General features: G+C 42.2%; 1 protein-coding gene across 1 annotated transcript in view; it reads right to left on the reverse strand.

Moving 5' to 3' along the window:
* LOC309559680 (rho GTPase-activating protein 6-like) overlaps positions 1-21473 on the reverse strand; it is a 189229-nt gene extending 167756 nt beyond the window's left edge. The window contains exons 1-4 of the mRNA XM_082263077.1: positions 21369-21473; positions 21139-21269; positions 15221-15268; positions 10362-10585 (exon numbers count right to left, since the gene is read on the reverse strand). Of these exons, the coding sequence (XP_082119203.1) occupies positions 10362-10585; positions 15221-15268; positions 21139-21269; positions 21369-21391 (426 nt within the window). The 5' untranslated portion in view covers positions 21392-21473. The remainder of the gene's footprint in view (positions 1-10361; positions 10586-15220; positions 15269-21138; positions 21270-21368) is intronic.
* Positions 21474-21620: the final 147 nt, after the last annotated feature.

Raw genomic sequence — 21620 nt, forward strand, 5'->3', positions numbered from 1 at the left:
CACCAATGATGGGACACTATTCCTCCCACTGATACCAATGATGGGGCACTATTCCTCCCACTGATACCAATGATGGGGCACTATTCCTCCCACTGACACCAATGATGGGGCACAATTCCTCCCACTGACACCAACGATGGGGCACTATTCCTCCCACTGACACCAACGATGGGGCACTATTCCTCCCACTGATACCAATGATGAGGCACTATTCCTCCCACTGACACCAATGATGGGGCACTATTCCTCCCACTGATACCAATGATGGGACATTATTCCTCCCACTGATACCAATGATGGGGCACTATTCCTCCCACTGATACCAATGATGAGGCACTATTCCTCCCACTGACACCAATGATGGGGCACTATTCCTCCCACTGATGCCAATGATGGGACATTATTCCTCCCACTGACACCAATGATGAGGAATTATTCATCCCACTGACACCAATGATGGGGCACTATTCCTCCCACTGATACCAATGATGGGGCACTATTCCTCCCACTGATACCAATGATGGGGCACTATTCCTCCCACTGACACCAATGATGAGGAATTATTCATCCTACTGACACCAATGATGGGGCACTATTCCTCCACTGATACCAATGATGGGGCACTATTCCTCCCACTGATACCAATGATAGGACACTATTCCTTCCACAGACACCAATGATGGGGCACTATTCCTCCCACTGACACCAATGATGGGACACTATTCCTCCCACTGACACCAATGATGGGGCACTATTCCTCCCACTGACACCAATGATGGGGCACTATTCCTCCCACTGATACCAATGATGGGACACTATTCCTCCCACTGATACCAATGATAGGACACTATTCCTTCCACTGATACCAATGATGGGGCACTATTCCTCCCACTGACACCAATGATGGGGCACTATTCCTCCCACTGATACCAATGATGGGCACTATTCCTCCCACTGATACCAATGATGGGGCACTATTCCTCCAACTGATACCAATGATGGGACACTATTCCTCCAACTGATACCAATGATGGGACACTATTCCCCCCACTGACACCAATGATGGGGCACTATTCCTCCACTGACACCAATGATGAAACACTATTCCCCCCACTGACACCAATGATGGGGCACTATTCCTCCACTGACACCAATGATGGGGCTGTGGTTTCCAGCCTGGGGTCCAGTGCGTTTCTGTTCACCGGTTCAGGTGCGATTTGGGTCCGAATTTTTGCCGGAATTTGCACCTGAACCGGACCCACAAATTGCACAGGACCCCTTTGGAAACTGCACCGCAGTCATCCCTGCCGAATCGCAAAAAATGGCCTGGTCATTAAGGGGGTAAAACCTTGCGGTCAGAGAGTGGTAATTTAGGGCACATGAACACAATGGGGTTGATTTACTAAAGCTGGAGAGTGCATGGGAAAATCTTCTGGTCCAGAAGTGGTTAAGTAATATAGTGGATTCCTTTTACCAGCCCCACTGGACAGTGAAAGAGCAGCAGCAGACTGAAGAGGTCATCCTTCTGCTCAACTTATCCACATGTTCAAGGTCAACATACTTGCATGCAGCACACCTGATTGGCTCCCAGTTCTGCCCCACCCTCTGCGGTAAAAGAGGTTTGCGGTGGGCTAATATCAAGTCAGACCCAAGTACATGCACTAGTCGGAGTTTACATCTCAAGTGAAGTTTTATTTTAAAGCCACCCAAGACTCCTTGTCATTGACAGATCACGAATCAGCTTCAGGCCAGCTTTCGCAACATCTGGAACGTATTTCCTGCCATGCCCCCCCCCCCCCCTGCAACTGTCTTATGCAAATAACATTCCACATAGGATGGGAGAATTGTGCTACTCGCTGAGTGCAAGATAAGAATGACTGCTCTGCCTTTTATAGAATATAATGTACACTATATTATCTAAAGTATTTATATATATACTTTTTGTAATCTAGTGTGTGTGCACGTATATGTATATATATATATATATATATATATATACACACTGCTTGCAAAAATTAAAAGAACACTTTGAAAACACATCAGATCTCAATGGGGAAAAATATCATACTGGATATCTATACTGGTATGGACTGGGTAATGTGTTAGGATCTATACTGGTATGGACTGGGTAATGTGTTAGAATCTATACTGGTATGGACTGGGTAATGTGTTAGGATCTATACCGGTATGGACTGGGTAATGTGTTAGGATCTATACTGGTATGGACTGGGTAATGTGTTAGGATCTATACTGGTATAGACTGGGTAATGTGTTAGGATCTGTACTGGTATGGACTGGGTAATGTGTTAGGATCTATACTGGTATGCACTGGGTAATGTGTTAGGATCTATACTGGTATAGACTGGGTAATGTGTTAGGATCTGTACTGGTAGGGACTGGGTAATGTGTTAGGATATATACTGGTATGGACTGGGTAATGTGTTAGGATCTGTACTGGTATGGACTGGGTAATGTGTTAGGATCTATACTGATATGGACTGGGTAATGTGTTAGGATCTATACTGATATGGACTGGGTAATGTGTTAGGATCTATACTGGTTGGGACTGGGTAATGTGTTATGATCTATACTGGTATGGACTGGGTAATGGGTTAGGATCTATACTGGTATGGACTGGGTAATGTGTTAGGATCTGTACTGGTATGGACTGGGAAAGGTGTTAGGATCTATACTGGAATGGACTGGGTAATGTGTTAGGATCTATACTGGTATGGACTGGGTAATGTGTTAGAATCTATACTGGTATGGACTGGGTAATGTGTTAGGATCTATACTGGTATGGACTGGGTAAGGTGTTAGGATCCATACTGGTATGGACTGTGTAATATGTTGGGATCTCTACTGTTATGGACTGGGTAAGGTGTTAGGATCTATACTGGTATGGACTGGGTAATGTGTTAGGATCTATACTGGTATGGACTGGGTAATGTGTCAGGATCTATACTGGTATGGATTAATGCAGAGTGACCAGTGTGCATGCCCCCATGAATGCAGAGTGATCAGTGTGTCTCCATGAATGGTGAGTGATCAGTGTGCCCCCAATAATGCAGAGTGATCAGTGTGCCCCCAATAATGCAGAGTGATCAGTGTGCCCCCAATAATGCAGAGTGACCAGTGTGCCCCCATTAATGCAGAGTGATCAATGTGCCCCAATTAATGCAGAGTGACCAGTGTGCGTGCCCCCATTAATGCAGAGTGGTCAGTGTGCCCCCCTTAATGCAGAGTGATCAGTGTTCCCCCATTAATGCAGAGTGACCAGTGTGCCCCCATTAATTCAGAGTGACCAGTGTGCCCCCATTAATGCAGAGTGACCAGTGTGCGTGCCCCCATTAATGCAGAGTGGTCAGTGTGCCCCCATTAATGCAGAGTGATCAGTGTGCCCCATTAATGCAGAGTGATCAATGTGCCCCAATTAATGCAGAGTGACCAGTGTGCATGCCCCCATTAATGCAGAGTGGTCAGTGTGCCCCCCTTAATGCAGAGTGATCAGTGTTCCCCCATTAATGCAGAGTGATCAGTGTGCCCCCATTAATGCAGAGTGATCAGTGTGCCCCCATTAATGCAGAGTGGTCAGTGTGCCCCCATTAATGCAGAGTGGTCAGTGTGCCCCCATTAATGCAGAGTGGTCAGTGTGCCCCCATTAATGCAGAGTGGTCAGTGTGCCCCCATTAATGCAGAGTGGTCAGTGTGCCCCCATTAATGCAGAGTGATCAGTGTGCCCCCATTAATGCAGATTGACCAGTGCGGATTAGAGCGCCGCATGCTTACAAAAAGGCAAGTTCTTCTGCTTACCCAGCGGGGAGGCTGTCCTAGGAAGTCCCGCCTCCTGGACCGCCTCCTATGATAGACGTCACCAGTGTTGTGTATATCATAGGTAGGAGCCGGTACAGGAGACAGGACTTCGTATGACAGTCTCCCCGCCGGGTAAAGCAGAAGAACTTGGCTTTTTGTAATCATGCGGCGCTCTAATCCCTATCTCCCCCCCTTCCCCTCCGGAGGCAGCCCAAGCGGGAAGTAAACTGTATGGCCCCCCTGCTCCAGTTCACAGTGCACCCGCCAGCATCGGCCCTGCAAACCGGTGACATCCCAGGCTAGTAGGGAAACCAGCGGCCGCGGCTGCGCCCCCTAAGCGCAGGGCGCCTTAGGCGGCTGCCTATTTCGCCTAGCGGGATCGCCGGCCCTGACTGAGGTGCAACTTGGTGGCGTCGGATGGACCGAAACATAATGTCCCAGAGGTGTTCAATTGAATTTAGGTCAGGCGAGCGTGGGAAACATTCAATGGTATCAATTCCTCCATCCTCCAGGAACTGGCTGCATACTCTCATCACAAGAGGCCGGGCATTGTCGTGCACCAGGAGGAACCCAGGACCCAATGCACCAGTGTAGGGTCTGACAATGGCTCCAAGGATTTCACCCCGATATCTAATGGCAGTCAGGGGGCCATTGTCTAGCCTGTAGAGGTCTGTGCGTCCCTCCATGGATATTCCTCCCCAGACCATCAGTGACCCACCACCAAACCGGTCATGCTGAACGATGTTACAGGCAGCATAACGTTCTCCACGGCTTCTCCAGATCCTTTCACGTCTGTCACATGTGCTCAGGGTGACCCTGCTCTCATCTGTGAAAAGCACAGGGTGCCAGTGGTGGAGCTGCCAATTCTGGTGTTCAATGGCAGATGCCAATCCAGCTCCCCAGTGCTGGGCAGTGAGCACAGCGTCCACTAGAGGACGTCGGGCCCTCAGGCCACCCTCATGAAGTCTGTTTCTGATTGTTTGGTCAGAGACATTCACACCAGTGTCCTGCTGGAGGTCATTTTGCAGGGCTCTGGCAGTGCTCATCCTGTTCCTCCTTGCACAAAGGAGCAGATACCGGTCCTGCTGATGGGTTAAGGACCTTCTATGGCCCTGTCCAGCTCTCCTAGAGTAACTGCCTGTCTCCTGGAATCTCCTCCATGCTCCTGAGACTGTGCTGGGAGACACAGCAAACCTTCTGGCAATGACATGTATTGATGTGCCATCCTGGAGGAGTTGGACTGCCTGTGCAACCTCTATTGGGTCCAGGTATGGCCTCATCCTACCAGTAGTGACACTGACCCCCTCTATAGGGTCCAGGTATCTCCTCATGCTACCAGTAGTGACACTGACCCCCCTCTATAGGGTCCAGGTATCTCCTCATACTACCAGTAGTGACACTGACCCCCTCTATAGGGTCCAGGTATCGCCTCATCCTACCAGTAGTGACACTGACCCCCCTCTATAGGGTCCAGGTATCTCCTCATACTACCAGTAGTGACACTGACCCCCCCTCTATAGGGTCCAGGTATCTCCCCATACTACCAGTAGTGACACTGACCCCCTCTATAGGGTCCATGTATCTCCTCATACTACCAGTAGTGACACTGACCCCCCTCTATAGGGTCCAGGTATCTCCTCATCCTACCAGTAGTGACACTGACCCCCTCTATAGGGTCCAGGTATCTCCTCATCCTACCAGTAGTGACACTGACCCCCTCTATAGGGTCCATGTATCTCCTCATACTACCAGTAGTGACACTGACCCCCCTCTATAGGGTCCAGGTATCTCCTCATACTACCAGTAGTGACACTGACCCCCCTCTATAGGGTCCAGGTATCTCCTCATACTACCAGTAGTGACACTGACCCCCTCTATAGGGTCCAGGTATCTCCTCATACTACCAGTAGTGACACTGACCCCCCTCTATAGGGTCCAGGTATCTCCTCATACTACCAGTAGTGACACTGACCCCCCTCTATAGGGTCCAGGTATCTCCTCATACTACCAGTAGTGACACTGACCCCAGCCAAATGCAAAACTAGAGACAAACAGTCAGAAAAGATGAGTAGGGAAAAAATGTCAGTGGCCTGCATTACTGCCAACCATTCCTGTTTTGGGGGTTGTCTCATTGTTGCTCATCTAGTGGGCCTGTTAATCTCATTAACACCAAAGCAGCTGAAATTGATTAACAACCCCCTCTGCTACTTAACTGACCAGATTAATATCCCAGGAGTATACTTGACTTGATGCTATACTCTGATTAAAAAGTGTTCCTTTAGGCTCCATGTACACGGGACGCTGGAAATGGTCGTTTAGGAGCAGTTGGGCGTTTTTTTTCCAGAAGCCCCTGAACCCATCTACATTTTATCTTATCTGTCCATGTACACCAGGTCGTTTACAGTCATTTGCAGGCAGTTGCGTTCAGGGACTTTTTTTAGAACGCAATTATTTGCGTTCGAACGTGTGTTTCTCGGCGTTTCAAACGCACAAACGCGTCCGAACGCGATGACCCGCGTTGAGCGTTCGCGTTTTTCCATTTTAAAGGGGAATAATTTTTTTGACCTCTAGGAACGCTTCTAAACGCAAACGCCCCCAAACGCCGCTAAACGCCCGCTAAACGCGGGTACAAACGCGACCGAACGGACGTTTCAAACGTCCTAAAAATTCCAGCATTCAAAGGGACTTTTAACAACGTCCCGTGTACATGGAGCCTTATTCTTTTTTGTGCAGTGTACCTATATGTGAATATATATATAAATAATATACTGTGTGTGTGTGTGTATATATATATACAGTGGGTACGGAAAGTATTCAGACCCCCTTAAATTTTTCACTCTTTGTTATATTGCAGCCATTTGCTAAAATCATTTAAGTTCATTCTTCTTCCTCATGAATGTACACATAGCACCCCATACTGACAGAAAAACACAGAATTGTTGACATTGTTGCAGATTTATTAAAAAAGAAAAACTGAAATATCACATGGTCCTAAGTATTCAGACCCTTTGCTGTGACACTCATATATTTAACTCAGGTGCTTTCCATTTCTTCTGATCATCCTTGAGATGGTTCTACACCTTCATTTGAGTCCAGCTGTGTTTGATTATACTGATTGGACTTGATTAGGAAAGCCACACACCTGTCTATATAAGACCTTCCAGATCACAATGCATGTCAGAGCAAATGAGAATCAAGAGGTCAAAGGAACTGCCTGAAGAGCTCAGAGACAGAATTGTGGCAAGGCACAGATCTGGCCAAGGTTACAAAAAGATTTCTGCTGCACTTAAGGTTCCTAAGAGCACAGTGGCCTCCATAATCCTCAAATGGAAGACGTTTGGGACGACCAGAACCCTTCCTAGAGCTGGCCGTCCGGCCAAACTGAGCTATCGGGGGAGAAGAGCCTTGGTGAGAGAGGTAAAGAAGAACCCAAAGATCACTGTGGCTGAGCTCCAGAGATGCAGTCAGGAGATGGGAGAAAGTTGTAGAAAGTCAACCATCACTGCAGCCCTCCACCAGTCGTGGCTTTATGGCAGAGTGGCCCGACGGAAGCCTCTCCTCAGTGTAAGACACATGAAAGCCCGCATGGAGTTTGCTAAAAAACACCTGAAGGACTCCAAGATGGTGAGAAATAAGATTCTCTGGTCTGATGAGACCAAAATAGAACTTTTTGGCCTTAATTCTAAGCGGTATGTGTGGAGAAAACCAGGCACTGCTCATCACCTGTCCAATACAGTCCCAACAGTGAAGCATGGTGGTGGTAGCATCATGCTGTGGGGGTGTTTTTCAGCTGCAGGGACAGGACGACTGGTTGCAATCGAGGGAAAGATGAATGCGGCCAAGTACAGGGATATCCTGGACAAAAACCTGTATATATATATATATATATATATATATATATATATATATATATATATATATATATATATATATATATATAAATGTATGTAATATACTGTGTGTGTGTGTATATATATATATATATATATATATATATATATTTATTATTATAATATAATTCTAATTACAAGCAATTAAAGACAGTTACAGAACGATTTAAGGACAAGTGGCCGGGGTGAGGTTGAGTTTGCAGCATTCTAACATATGGATGAGGAAATGCTCACACACCTCTATGCCTGCTATATCTGTAGCGCAGCGATGCAGAGCAGGATATCATATGCCTTCCAAACAAGGGATGGAATGTCACGGAATCTCCAGGCAGAATCTACAAAGCTGAGAGCTGTAATGTAACCCATGTTTAAAACTGAGCTCTAGGCGGATAAATAGAAGAGGCACATGAAAGCCGTTCTGTATTCTTTAATAACATTATGAAAGCTCAACTGTGGGAACATTTAAAATAAAAGTAATTAGGACCTCCAGTTAACAAAATCAAAGAGCATCCCAAACTGTAATACCTTCAACTTAGAGCTGACTCCTGCAGTACTTCATTTGCACCACTAGATGTCCTCATTTTTCTGCGTTGAATGACGCCCAGGATACTGCTATGAATCAAGGGTGTCATGGCCCCACCCACTAAGGGAAGCATGGCTACAGCACCCTTCATTTGTAGTGTATTCTAGATTGTAAGCGCTAACGAGCAGGGCCCTCTAGTTCCTCCTGTATTGAACATGTGTTCCCTCACATTGTAAAGCGCTGCGCAAACTGTTGGCGCTATATAAATCCTGTATAATAATAATAATAATATTCATGCAGAGGTGGCTTCTCCAGGGGCTGCCCATTGCTGTAGAAGATCAGGGGAAGAAGCATGGGGGAGCATTCTAGGGGGTACCTATTGGGAAGTCTGGAGCCCAGAGTTGGGCTTTATTTATTATTTATTTTTTTGAAATGCAAGCAGTGTAGCAATTCAATTCAATTTTTTTTAATGCAAGCAGAGTAACAGTTCATTGTATATGAATTTGATCAGATATCAGCCTATTGCAGTCCCTGTACAGCAGAGCCTAGAGTCTGAGAGAAAGAAGCAGCACAAGGGGCCAATTAGCCTATGTGGACACAAACGGCATGCTGATAGGAGGAGAGATCAGAGTGACAGATATGAACGCTTCACTGTGCTGCCTCTCCTTTCACTGTCCAATCACAGGCTGGGGGCGGATCCATGACAGCCTGGACTGGGAGTAGGTGGAATGACAATGGCTATGAGCGCTTCACTGTGCTGCCTCTCCTTTCACTGTCCAATCACAGGCTGGGGGCCGATTCATGACAGCCTGGACTGGGAGTAAGTGGAATGACAATGGCTATGGTTGCTTCACTGTGCTGCTTCTCCTTTCACTGTCCAATCACAGGTTGGGGGCGGATCCATGACAGCCTGGACTGGGAGTAAGTGGAATGACAATGGTTATGAGTGCTTCACTGTGCTGCCTCTCCTTTCACTGTCCAATCACAGGTTGGGGGCGGATCCATGACAGCCTGGACTGGGAGTAAGTGGAATAACAATGGCTATGTGCGCTTCACTGTGCTGTCTCTCCTTTCACTGTCCAATCACAGGCTGGGGGCGGATCCAAGACAGCCTGGACTGGGAGTAGGTGGAATGACAATGGCTATGGGTGCTTCACTGTGCTGCCTCTCCTTTCACTGTCCAATAACAGGCTGGGGGCGGATCCATGACAGCCTTGGCTGGAAGTGGAATGACAATGGCTATGATTGCTTCACTGTGCTGCCTCTCCTTTCACTGTCCAATCACAGGCTGGGGGCGGATCCATGACAGCCTGGACTGGAAATGGAATGACAATGGCTATGATTGCTTCACTGTGCTGCCTCTCTTTTCACTGTCCAATCACAGGCTGGGGGCGGATTCATGACAGCCTGGACTGGGAGTAGGTGGAATGACAATGGCTATGGGTGCTTCACTGTGCTGCCTCTCTTTTCACTGTCCATCACAGGCTGGGGGCGGATCCACGACAGCCTGGACTGGAAGTAGGTGGAATGTCAATGGCTGTCATTTAACCCGTAATACCGAGGACATCCAGTGGAAGAAAAGAAGTACTGCAGGGGACAGCTCTGGTTTAAAAGTAAGTATTGTAGAAATAGCTGATTTTTTAAAAAATATTTTTATACAAGTAAAATCATTTTGTTGTTATTTTTGATTGGAGTTCAGCTTTCAAAAAAAATAAAAATTCACGTCAGGGATGAACTTTACTATAGAAAAAATAAATAAGCTTTAAGCGTATCTAAACCCTGTTTTTTATAGGTTTGGATGATGGCTGGTTGGACAATGGAAAATCTTCCATTTGGGGACATCTGTTGCAAATGACAACTTTTTGTGTAGGATTTCACCTCACTTCCTGTTCCGTCTCAAAGACAGGAAGCCCAAAATATTACAGTTGTCACCAGAACAGGAAGTACTGTATAGAGAAATCCTCCAATGGGGACACCCGTTGCAGTGACAACTGTAGGGATTTCCTTTCACTTCCTGTCGTGTCTGCAAGACAGGAAGTGAAGGGAAATCTTCCTAAAGGAATTCTAACATTACACTTTAGAACCAGACATGGGAAAGCAATTCACGACTTTTTCACTCTTGGAGGCGCTCTTACCCGTCTTGTCTGGGGAAAACTATTCCGAAATGTGGATGAGACTGAATACTCCAGCAATGCCCCAGTGGTTGGCCCAGATCTTGATTGGGCCCGAAAACTAAGGACGGTGCTTTCAACTTCTGCACACGCCCTGCGGTTCCGACTCAGGTTGGAGCGATGGCGCTCTTCGCGGTCCTGTGCGATGACATATGACAGAGGCACTCCAAATACTCCGTGTGGGGAATCTGTAGGACAATAAAAATAGAATTAAAGGACATGTACACCCCCAACTTTGAACTTTTTTTGCTACCCTTTGGTCTGTTAAGTATATACAGTGAGGGGGAAAAAGTATTGGATCCCCTGCTGATTTTGTACGTTTGCCCACTGACAAAGAAATAATCAGTCTACAATTTTAATGGTGGGTTTATTTTAACCACTTAAGCCCCGGAAGATTTTACCCCCTTCCTGACCAGGGTTTTTTTGCGATTCGGCACTGCGTGACTTTAACGGACAATTGCGCGGTCGTGCGACGCTGTACCTAAACGAATTTGACGTCCTTTTTTTCCCACAAACAGAGCTTTCTTTTGGTGGTATTTGATCACCTGTGCGATTTTTACTTTTTGCGCTATAAACAAAAAAAAGCGTCAATTTTGCAAAAATAACAATATTTTTCACATTTTTTTATATGAAATTCCCAAAAAAAAGAAATGTAAAAATCACATTTTTTTAACATTTTAGGCCAATTTGTTTTATGCTACATATGTTTGGTCAAAAAAATCGCAAAAAGCGTATTTTGATTGGTTTGCGCAAAAGTTATTGCGTTTACTAACTAAGGGAAAGATTTTTGTCATTTTTGGTGAGTTTTTTTTTAACGCGTAATGGCGGCAATCTGCGATTTTTTTTTGCGGGACTGCGACATTGCGGCGGACAGATCGGACCCTTGACTGACATTTTTGGGGTTACCAGTGACATTACTACAGTAATCAGTTCTATATATATGCACTGTTAATGCAAAATGACACTGGCAGGGAAGGGGTTAACTTTATTGGGGAAGGAGGGGTTAAGTGTGTCCCTAGGGGCGTGATTCTAACTGTGATTGGACATGGCTACTGGTGTAGGAACAGTGATCAATGGTCCTACATAGTAGAACCGTATGATCACTATTCATACACAGGGGAGAATGACAGGCGGCTTTGTTTACATTAGTCGACTGCCTTTCTCCCTTCACGGCGGACGATCGCGAGTGACCGGCGGACATCGGGTCCGCCGGTCACACGCACGGACTTCCCAGGGAACAAGCCGGGGGCGAGAGCGCGCCTCCGCGGGTGTGTGCGCTCGCCCGCTATTGGCTCACAAGCAAGTGACAGGCTAGTGACGTACCCATACGTCACTTTGCCTGGCCGGGGCTGACCGCCGCAGTATATGTACTTGCGGCGGTCGGCAACCGGTTAAAAGTGTGAGTCAGAATAACAACAAAAATGTCCAGAAAAACGCATTTCAAAAAAGTTATAAATTGATTTGCATTTTAATGAGTGAAAGAAGTATTTGATTCCCTATCAATCAGCAATATTTCTGGCTCCTAGGTGTCTTCTATACAGGTAGCAAGCTGAGATTAGGAGCACTCTCTTAAAAGGAGTGCTTCTAATCTTAGCTTGTTACCTGTATAGAAGACACCTGTCCACAGAAACAAATAATCAGATTCCAATCTCTCCACCATGGCCAAGACCAAAGAGTTGTCCAATGATGTCAGGGACAAGATTTTAGACCTACACAAGGCTGGAATGGGCTACAAGTCCATCGCCAAGCAGCTTGGTGAGAGGTGACAACAGTTGGTGAGATTATTTGCAAATGGAAGAAACCCAAAATAGCTGTCAATCTCCCTCAGTCTGGGGCTCCATGAAAGATCTCACCTAGTGGAGTTTCAATGATCATGAGAACGGTGAGGAATCAGCCCAGAACTACGCGGGAGAATCTTGTCAATGATCTCAAGGACCATAGTCACCAAGAAAACAATTGGTACCACACTACGCCGTGAAGGACTTAAATCCTGCAGCGCCCGCAAGGTTGCCCTGCTCAAGAAAGCCCATGTACAGCCTGTCTGAAGATTGCTAATGAACATCTGAATGATTCAGAGGAGAACTGGGTGAAAGTGTTGTGGTCAGATAAGACCAAAATCAAGCTCGTTGGCATCAACTCAACTCGACATGTTTGGAGGCTGCCTATGACCCAAAGAACCCCATCCCCACCATCAAACATGGAGGTGGAAACATTATGCTTTGGGGGTGTTTTTCTGCTAAGGGGATAGGACAACTTCACTGCATCAAAGGGACCATGGATGTCAAATCTTGAGTGAGAACCTCCTTCCCTCAACCAGGGCATTGAAAATGGGTCGTAGATGGCTATTGCAGCATGGCAATGACCCAAAACACACGGCCAAGGCAACAAAGTGATGGCTCAAGAAGAAGCACATTAAGGTCCTGGAGTGGCCTAGCCAGTCTCCAGACTTTAATCCCATAGAAAATGTGTAGAAGGAGCTAAAGGTTCGAGTTACCGAACGTCAGACTCGAAACCTTAATGACTTGGAGAGGATCTGCATAGAGGAGTGGGACAAAATCCCCTCCTGAGATGTGTGCAAACCTGGTGGCCAACTACAAGAAACGTCTGACCTCTGTGATTGCCAACAAGGGTTTCTCCACCAACTACTAAGTCATGTTTTGCGAAGGGTTCAAATACTTATTTCACTCAATAAAATGCAAATCAATGTAACTTTTTTGAAATGCGTTTTTCTGGATATTTTTGTTCTATCTCTCACTGGTAAAATAAACCGACCATTAAAATTATAGACTGATCATTTCTTTGTTAATGGGCAAACGTACAAAATCAGCAGGAGGATCCAATACTTTTTCCCCTCATTGTAATTGATAGACATGTGCATGATGAAAAATTTTGTTTTGTTCCTTTAGATTCGTTAATCTAGTTATTTTGTTTCATTAAATTCGGTTGATTTGTTCAATTCGTATTCGGGATTCGTATTTTTTCCAATTTTCTTTGAATTTCCCGATTTTTATTTTTTTTTTCGCTTCGAAATGTTTGAATCTGTTGAATAAAAAATTTTAGATTTTTTTCGATTCCAATGCGGCAAAGTGAACAAAAGAAAAATCTTAATTAAATGATTGCAATGACTCTTTAAATCATATTTGGCTTAAAAAAAAAAAAAACATCATTATTTGGAAATGGTACTCTGACACACACAGGCTTTGATTTCAGAAATATGTTTACAGTTCAAATTCGAATGGAACTCGATGTAAATTTCAATTCGAATTTCAATTCGAATTTCGGAAATTCTGAACTAATTTAATTTCGTAATTCGGAGCATTCGGTAAACTTTGCTTATAATGTAATTTTGGATATTTGGACGTATCCGAATCTTTGAATAACTAAAAATTTGTTATTCGGAATGAAATGAACCGCACATGTCTAATAATTGAAAGTGTTTAGTAATTTTTTTATGTAATAAGTAAAAAAATACCAGTTGATCCTGCCAAAAATCTTGCTAATAAATTCCTGTGCTCTCTGCCTTTGCTGTACCCCATCAATTACATTGTTCTGAGTTAAATGGTGAAGAAAGACAGCAGAGGTGAGAGGTACTGGAGGACAGCACAGGTGAGCAGTACCGGAGGACGGCACAGGTGAGCAGTACCGGAGGACGGCACAGGTGAGCAGTACCGGAGGACGGCACAGGTGAGCGGCACAGGAGGGCAGCACAAGTGATCGGCGCAGGAGGACAGCACAGGTGAGCAGTACCGGAGGACGGCACAGGTGAGCAGTACCGGAGGACGGCACAGGTGAGCGGCACAGGAGGGCAGCACAAGTGATCGGTGCAGGAGGACAGCACAGGTGAGCGGTACAGGAGGACGGCACAAGTGAACATTATAGGGGACAGCACAAGTGAGTGGTACAGGAGGATGGCACAGGAGGGCAGCACAAGTGATCGGTGCAGGAGGACAGCACAGGTGAGCGGTACAGGAGGATGGCACAAGTGAACATTACAGGGGACAGCACAAGTGAGCGGTACAGGAGGATGGCACAGGTGAGCGATACAGTAGGGAAGCACAGGTGAGCGGTGCAGGAGGACAGCACAGGTGAGCGGTGCAGGAGGACAGCACAGGTGAGCGGTGCAGGAGGACAGCGCAGGTGAGCGGTGCAGGAGGACAGCGCAGGTGAGCGGTGCAGGGGATAGCACAAGTGAGCGGTACAGGAGGATGGCACAGGTGAGCGATACAGTAGGGAAAGACAGGTGAGCGGTGCAGGAGGACAGCACAGGTGAGCGGTGCAAGAAGACAGCAAAAGTGAGCATTACAGGGGGGCGGTACAGGTGAGTGTTATAGGGGGCAGCACAAGTGAGCGGTACAGGAGGATGGCACAGGTGAGTGGTACAGGAGGATGGCACAGGTGAGAGAAACAGGAGGTGGCACAGGTGAGCGGTACAGTAGGGAAAGACAGGTGAGCGGTGCAGGAGGACAGCACAGGTGAGCGGTGCAGGAAGACAGCAAAAGTGAGCATTACAGGGGGGCGGTACAGGTGAGTGTTATAGGGGGCAGCACAAGTGAGCGGTACAGGAGGATGGCACAGGTGAGCGGTACAGGAGGATGGCACAGGTAAGCAGTACAGGAGGACGGTACAAGTGAGAGGTACAGGAGGGAAGCACAGGTGAGTGGTACAGGAGGGAAGCACAGGTGAGCCATAAAGGAGGGCAGCACAAGTGAGCGGTATAGGAGGGCGGCACAAGTGAGCGGTACAGGAGGATGGCACAAGGAACAGCATGTTCTTCATCTAGACACACAAGCTTAGATTGGGGACACAACGTATTATATAGATACCTCTTCGGTCTTGTCTGCGTTTCTCCAATTTCCTGGCACTTTGCCAACCTGCAATAACAAACAACATCTCAGCACCGCTGTGCAGAAACCAGAAATCCACCAACAGAAGGGGGTAAGCAAACCATTAAGCAAAACATAGCAATGTCTATGATGGAAAAAAAAAAGAATCCAGAGGGAATCCCTTAAATAAACAAATCATTTCCTTTCAGTCTGGGAAAGTGTCCTTTCCCTATCCTGGTCAATCCCCTGGTCACCCAGCCAAACTCCGAATGATGCGAGACAGTGATCTGCTATATGAGAATTTGCTATCTACTGTATAGAAGTATATAAATATATGTATATACCGATTTTATTTCAGTAACATTTTTATAACCTATAGAGTGACGTTCGGTGCTCTTGCTTTGAATAACTATAAAAATAGTTACCTGTATCATAAATAAATTCACCAAACGTGTAACCAAAGAAGCAGATTGCCAAGAATATGTGCAATTGTGCACCACCTATCAAGTGTTGGCGTTCAGGTGATGGCGGTGAAGGGTAATGTTGGGCCACTGGAGGGGCGCAGTGAAGGGCAATGTTAGACCACTAGGGGCGCAGTGAGGGGTACTGTTAGACCACTAGGGGCGCAGTGAGGGGTACTGTTAGACCACTAGGGGGCAGTGACGGGTAATGTTAGACCACTAGGGGCACAGTGACGGGTGATGTTAGACCACTAGGGGCGCAGTGATGGGTAATGTTAGACCACTAGGGGCACAGTGACGGGTACTGTTAGACCACTAGGGGCGCAGTGACGGTAATGTTAGACCACTAGGGGCACAGTGACGGGTAATGTTAGACCACTAGGGGCACAGTGACGGGTAATGTTAGACCACTAGGGGCACAGTGACGGGTAATGTTAGACCACTAGGGGCAGAGTGACGGGTAATGTTAGACCACTAGGGGCGCAGTGACGGGTAATGTTAGACCACTAGGGGCAGAGTGACGGGTAATGTTAGACCACTAGGGGCGCAGTGATGGGTAATGTTAGACCACTAAGGGCACAGTGACGGGTACTGTTAGACCACTAGGAGCGCAGTGACGGTAATGTTAGACCACTAGGGGCACAGTGATGGGTAATGTTAGACCACTAGGGGCACAGTGACGGGTAATGTTAGACCACTAGGGGCGCAGTGACGGGTACTGTTAGACCACTAGGGGCACAGTGACGGGTAATGTTAGACCACTAGGGGCACAGTGACGGGTGATGTTAGACCACTAGGGGCGCAGTGACGGTAATGTTAGACCACTAGGGAGACAGCGAAGGGTAATGTTGGACCACTAGGGGCACAGTGAAGGGTACTGTTAAATCACTAGGGGTGCAGTAAAGGGTAATGCAGTAAGGAGTACTGTTAGACCGGTATGGACATTCATGGTCCACCTATCCCCCATGGCCATTCCTGGCTAGTTTGAACTCAATGGCCATTCATTGCCAGCCTGATCGCTGTGACCATCAATGGCTAGTCTGTCCCCCATGGCCATTCATTGCAAGCCTGTCCCTTGTGGCCATCCATGGCTAGCCTGTCACCTATAGATATTCATGGTCCACCTATCCCCCTGGCCTTTCCTGGCTAGTTTGAGCTCAATGACCATTTATTGCCAGAGCCTGATCACTGTGACCATTCATGGCTAGACTGTCCTCCATAGCCATTCATTCCCAACCTGTCCTCTGTGGCCATCCATGGCTAGTCTGTCCCCTATGGACATTCATGGTCAGCCTGTCCCCCATGGACCCCAGACCCATCCACTGCACTTCAAAGTATTCAAAATGCCAAGATCTGCACCCCCCCCCCCCCAACCCGAATATTCCAAGACAATATTTCCACTAAAAATACACTAAAATCATTATTAGTGAACACAAACATAACAGAGAACCCCTGTGAATCAACCCTTATTAATTATTTTTCACATTTAAAAAAAATTAAAATGAAAAAAAAAAAAGTTAAAGTGTTTACTATCATTTTATTTTTACAATTTTTTAAATTGTATTACAATGTTTAATTATTATTTTTTATTTATTTATTTTTTACAGGACAGGGAAGCCTGCAGCCTCCCAACTTTTACAATGTTTAATACTTATTTATTTATTTATTTATTTTTACAGGACAGGGAAGCCTGCAGCGCTGCAGGAGGGGGGGGGGGGGGGGCAGCACAGTGAGAGGAGGCACACGGGGAGGGGGGTGGATCAGAAGCAGGCAGAACAGGGAGGGGGGATCAGTGTCGGAGAAGCAATTGCAAGAACGATGGCCTGTGTCTGTGTCTCTCCCTGCAGTGGCTAAAAGCTTGCAGGAGGGGGAGAAACTGGCTGTTAAATGTGTTTACTATTATTTTATTTTACAATTTAAAAAAAATAAATAAAAAAAAATATTACAATTTTTTTTAATTATTATTATTATTTTTTTTTTTTTTTTTTACAGGACAGGGAAGCCTGCAGCTGCCCAGCTTCTACAATGTTTAATTATTATTATTATTTTTTTTTTTTTACAATTTGTTATTTTTTTTTACAGAGAGCCGCACAGGGCTTCCTTCTGTAATTGCCCCTCTGCCCAACCGCATTGATTCTCCATACTGTTGGGCCCCCCCCCTGTGTGCCTGGGCCCCCTACAGGAGGACTGGTGGTCCCCCCCCCCCCCACCCTATCAGCGGCCCTGGAGCATATTATATATAAAATATTTAAATGTATTTACAAAACATTTTATCATGCATAATGTTTATATTTACTGTGCATGTTAGTATTTGTAATATAAATATTATAAATATGAAAATGCATAGTAAATATAATACATAATAAAGGAAATAGCAAATATTCATATTAAAATGCATAAAAAATATATATTTATTATATTTACTATGCATTTTCATATTTAAAAATATTTATATTTAACATGCATTTCAATATTTGTAATAGTTATATTTAATATCCATTTAAATATGTAAAATATTTAAATGTATTTACAAAACATTTTATCATGCATAATGTTTATATTTACTATGCATGTTAGTATTTGTAATATTTATATTTAATATTCCTTTCAATATGCATAATATTTGTATTTATTTAATAAACAATGTACAATATTCATATTCAATATGCATAATATTTACATCTATTTACTAAGAATTTTAATATGTATAATATTAATAATTATTTAATATGCATTTTAGTATGTATAACTCTTACATTCATTTACTAAGCATTTTAATATGTATAATCTTTATCATTATTTAATGTGCATTTAATTATGTATAACTCTTATATTTATTTAATATGTATAATATTTTATATCTATTTACTAAGCATTTTAATATGTATAATATTTATCATTATTTAATATGCATTTAATTATGTATAACTCTTATATTTATTTAATATGTATAATATTTTATATCTGTTTCCTAAGCATTTTAATATGTATAATATTTTATATCTATTTACTAAGCATTTTAATATGTATAATATTTATCATTATTTAATATGCATTTTATTATGTATAACTCTTATATTTATTTAATATGTATAATATTTTATATCTATTTACTAAGCATTTTAATATGTATAATATTTATCATTATTTAATATGCATTTAATTATGTATAACTCTTATATTTATTTAATATGTATAATATTTTATATCTGTTTCCTAAGCATTTTAATATGTATAATATTTTATATCTATTTACTAAGCATTTTAATATGTATAATATTTATCATTATTTAATATGCATTTTATTATGTATAACTCTTATATTTATTTAATATGTATAATATTTTATATCTATTTACTAAGCATTTTAATATGTATAATCTTTATCATTATTTAATGTGCATTTAATTATGTATAACTCTTCTATTTATTTAATATGTATAATATTTTATATCTGTTTACTAAGCATTTTAATATGTATAATATTTTATATCTATTTACTAAGCATTTTAATATGTATAATATTTATCATTATTTAATATGCATTTTATTATGTATAACTCTTATATTTATTTAATATGTATAATATTTTATATCTATTTACTAAGCATTTTAATATGTATAATCTTTATCATTATTTAATATGCATTTAATTATGTATAACTCTTATATTTATTTAATATGTATAATATTTTATATCTATTTACTAAGCATTTTAATATGTATAATATTTATCATTATTTAACATGCATTTAATTATGTATAACTCTTCTATTTATTTAATATGTATAATATTTTATATCTGTTTACTAAGCATTTTAATATGTATAATATTTTATATCTATTTACTAAGCATTTTAATATGTATAATATTTATCATTATTTAATATGCATTTAATTATGTATAACTCTTCTATTTATTTAATATGTATAATATTTTATATCTGTTTACTAAGCATTTTAATATGTATAATATTTTATATCTATTTACTAAGCATTTTAATATGTATAATATTTATCATTATTTAATATGCATTTAATTATGTAAAACTCTTATATTTATTTAATATGTATAATATTTTATATCTATTTACTAAGCATTTTAATATGTATAATCTTTATCATTATTTAATATGCATTTAATTATGTATAACTCTTATATTTATTTAATATGTATAATATTTTATATCTATTTACTAAGCATTTTAATATGTATAATATTTATCATTATTTAACATGCATTTAATTATGTATAACTCTTCTATTTATTTAATATGTATAATATTTTATATCTGTTTACTAAGCATTTTAATATGTATAATATTTTATATCTATTTACTAAGCATTTTAATATGTATAATATTTATCATTATTTAATATGCATTTAATTATGTATAACTCTTATATTTATTTAATATGTATAATATTTTATATCTATTTACTAAGCATTTTAATATGTATAATCTTTATCATTATTTAATGTGCATTTAATTATGTATAACTCTTATATTTATTTAATATGTATAATATTTTATATCTATTTACTAAGCATTTTAATATGTATAATATTTTATATCTATTTACTAAGCATTTTAATATGTATAATATTTATCATTATTTAATATGCATTTAATTATGTATAACTCTTATATTTATTTAATATGTATAATATTTTATTTCTATTTACTAAGCATTTTAATATGTATAATATTTATCATTATTTAATATGCATTTAATTATGTATAACTCTTCTATTTATTTAATATGTATAATATTTTATATCTGTTTACTAAGCATTTTAATATGTATAATATTTTATATCTTTTTACTAAGCATTTTAATATGTATAATATTTATCATTATTTAACATGCATTTAATTATGTATAACTCTTATATTTATTTAATATGTATAATATTTTATATCTATTTACTAAGCATTTTAATAAGCATAATCTTTATCATTATTTAAAATGCATTTTATTATGCAGAACACTTACATTTATTTAATATGCATTTTTTCCCCCAAAATATTTAATATGCATTTTAATATGCATAATAGGCATTTTATTTGCACTGGAAAAAAAATGGATATGCGCATTTTTCTTTCCCAACACATTTCCCCCCATAGCACGCAGATGTCTCCCTCGCATGGATTGGGTAAATTTGCAGTCTTAGCGCAAGAAGATGCATCGCATTATTTTACTTTTTTTTTTTTAACTTGAATTTGAGTTTGAACAGACAAGTTTGGATGTGTGGTTGGGGGGTGTTAAAAACATGTGGTTGAGCTGTGTTTTTAATGCCCCTCCCCCCCCCCCCCCCCAATCGTGTCCTGCGTGTGGAAAAACGCACATAGTGCGGAATGAGCCTTACAACAATCCTTTGCTTTAGCAAACGAAACGTTATCAAGTAGGAAATATGATGGTGGCCAAATGGACGCATCCTCGGCCAGCACTCACCCGGCTTTAGCGCGGCGCTCATCCCTCGATCCCGCAGGTTGCCCAGAGCGATTTCCTGCAGACGGAATCTCTCCAGCTCAGACAGACTTTGCAGATGGACAGCTGGAAGGCACATGGCTGACTGCAACATCCTGAAGAAAGGGGAGAAAAATGCCAGAGAAGTAATTTCTCTGTGCAAATCCCACTTCCAATCTATCGATAAAGTAGCAAAATGTATGGATCTGCGTTACCTTCTCCGCTCACCGTCCTCCATGGCTCTCCTCCGCTGGTCTGCGCCAACTGCAGGTTGTGTGCAGGAAATGTCCCAGGCACCGAGGGGATTAGAGTGACACACAAAAGAGGAGAGTCGGGGGAGGAGAGGGGAGGGGGAAGAGTCAGTCCTACAAGTGCAAACATTTTCTCATTCAAAAGATTCCGATTGTGATCGTCACAACTGGCACTGAAAGTACAAAAACACGCTAAAAAAAATTGCACTTTATTTA

Source organism: Pelophylax lessonae (assembly GCF_965119305.1).
Source record: "Pelophylax lessonae genome assembly, chromosome: 7".
Taxonomy (NCBI): Eukaryota; Metazoa; Chordata; class Amphibia; order Anura; family Ranidae; genus Pelophylax; species Pelophylax lessonae.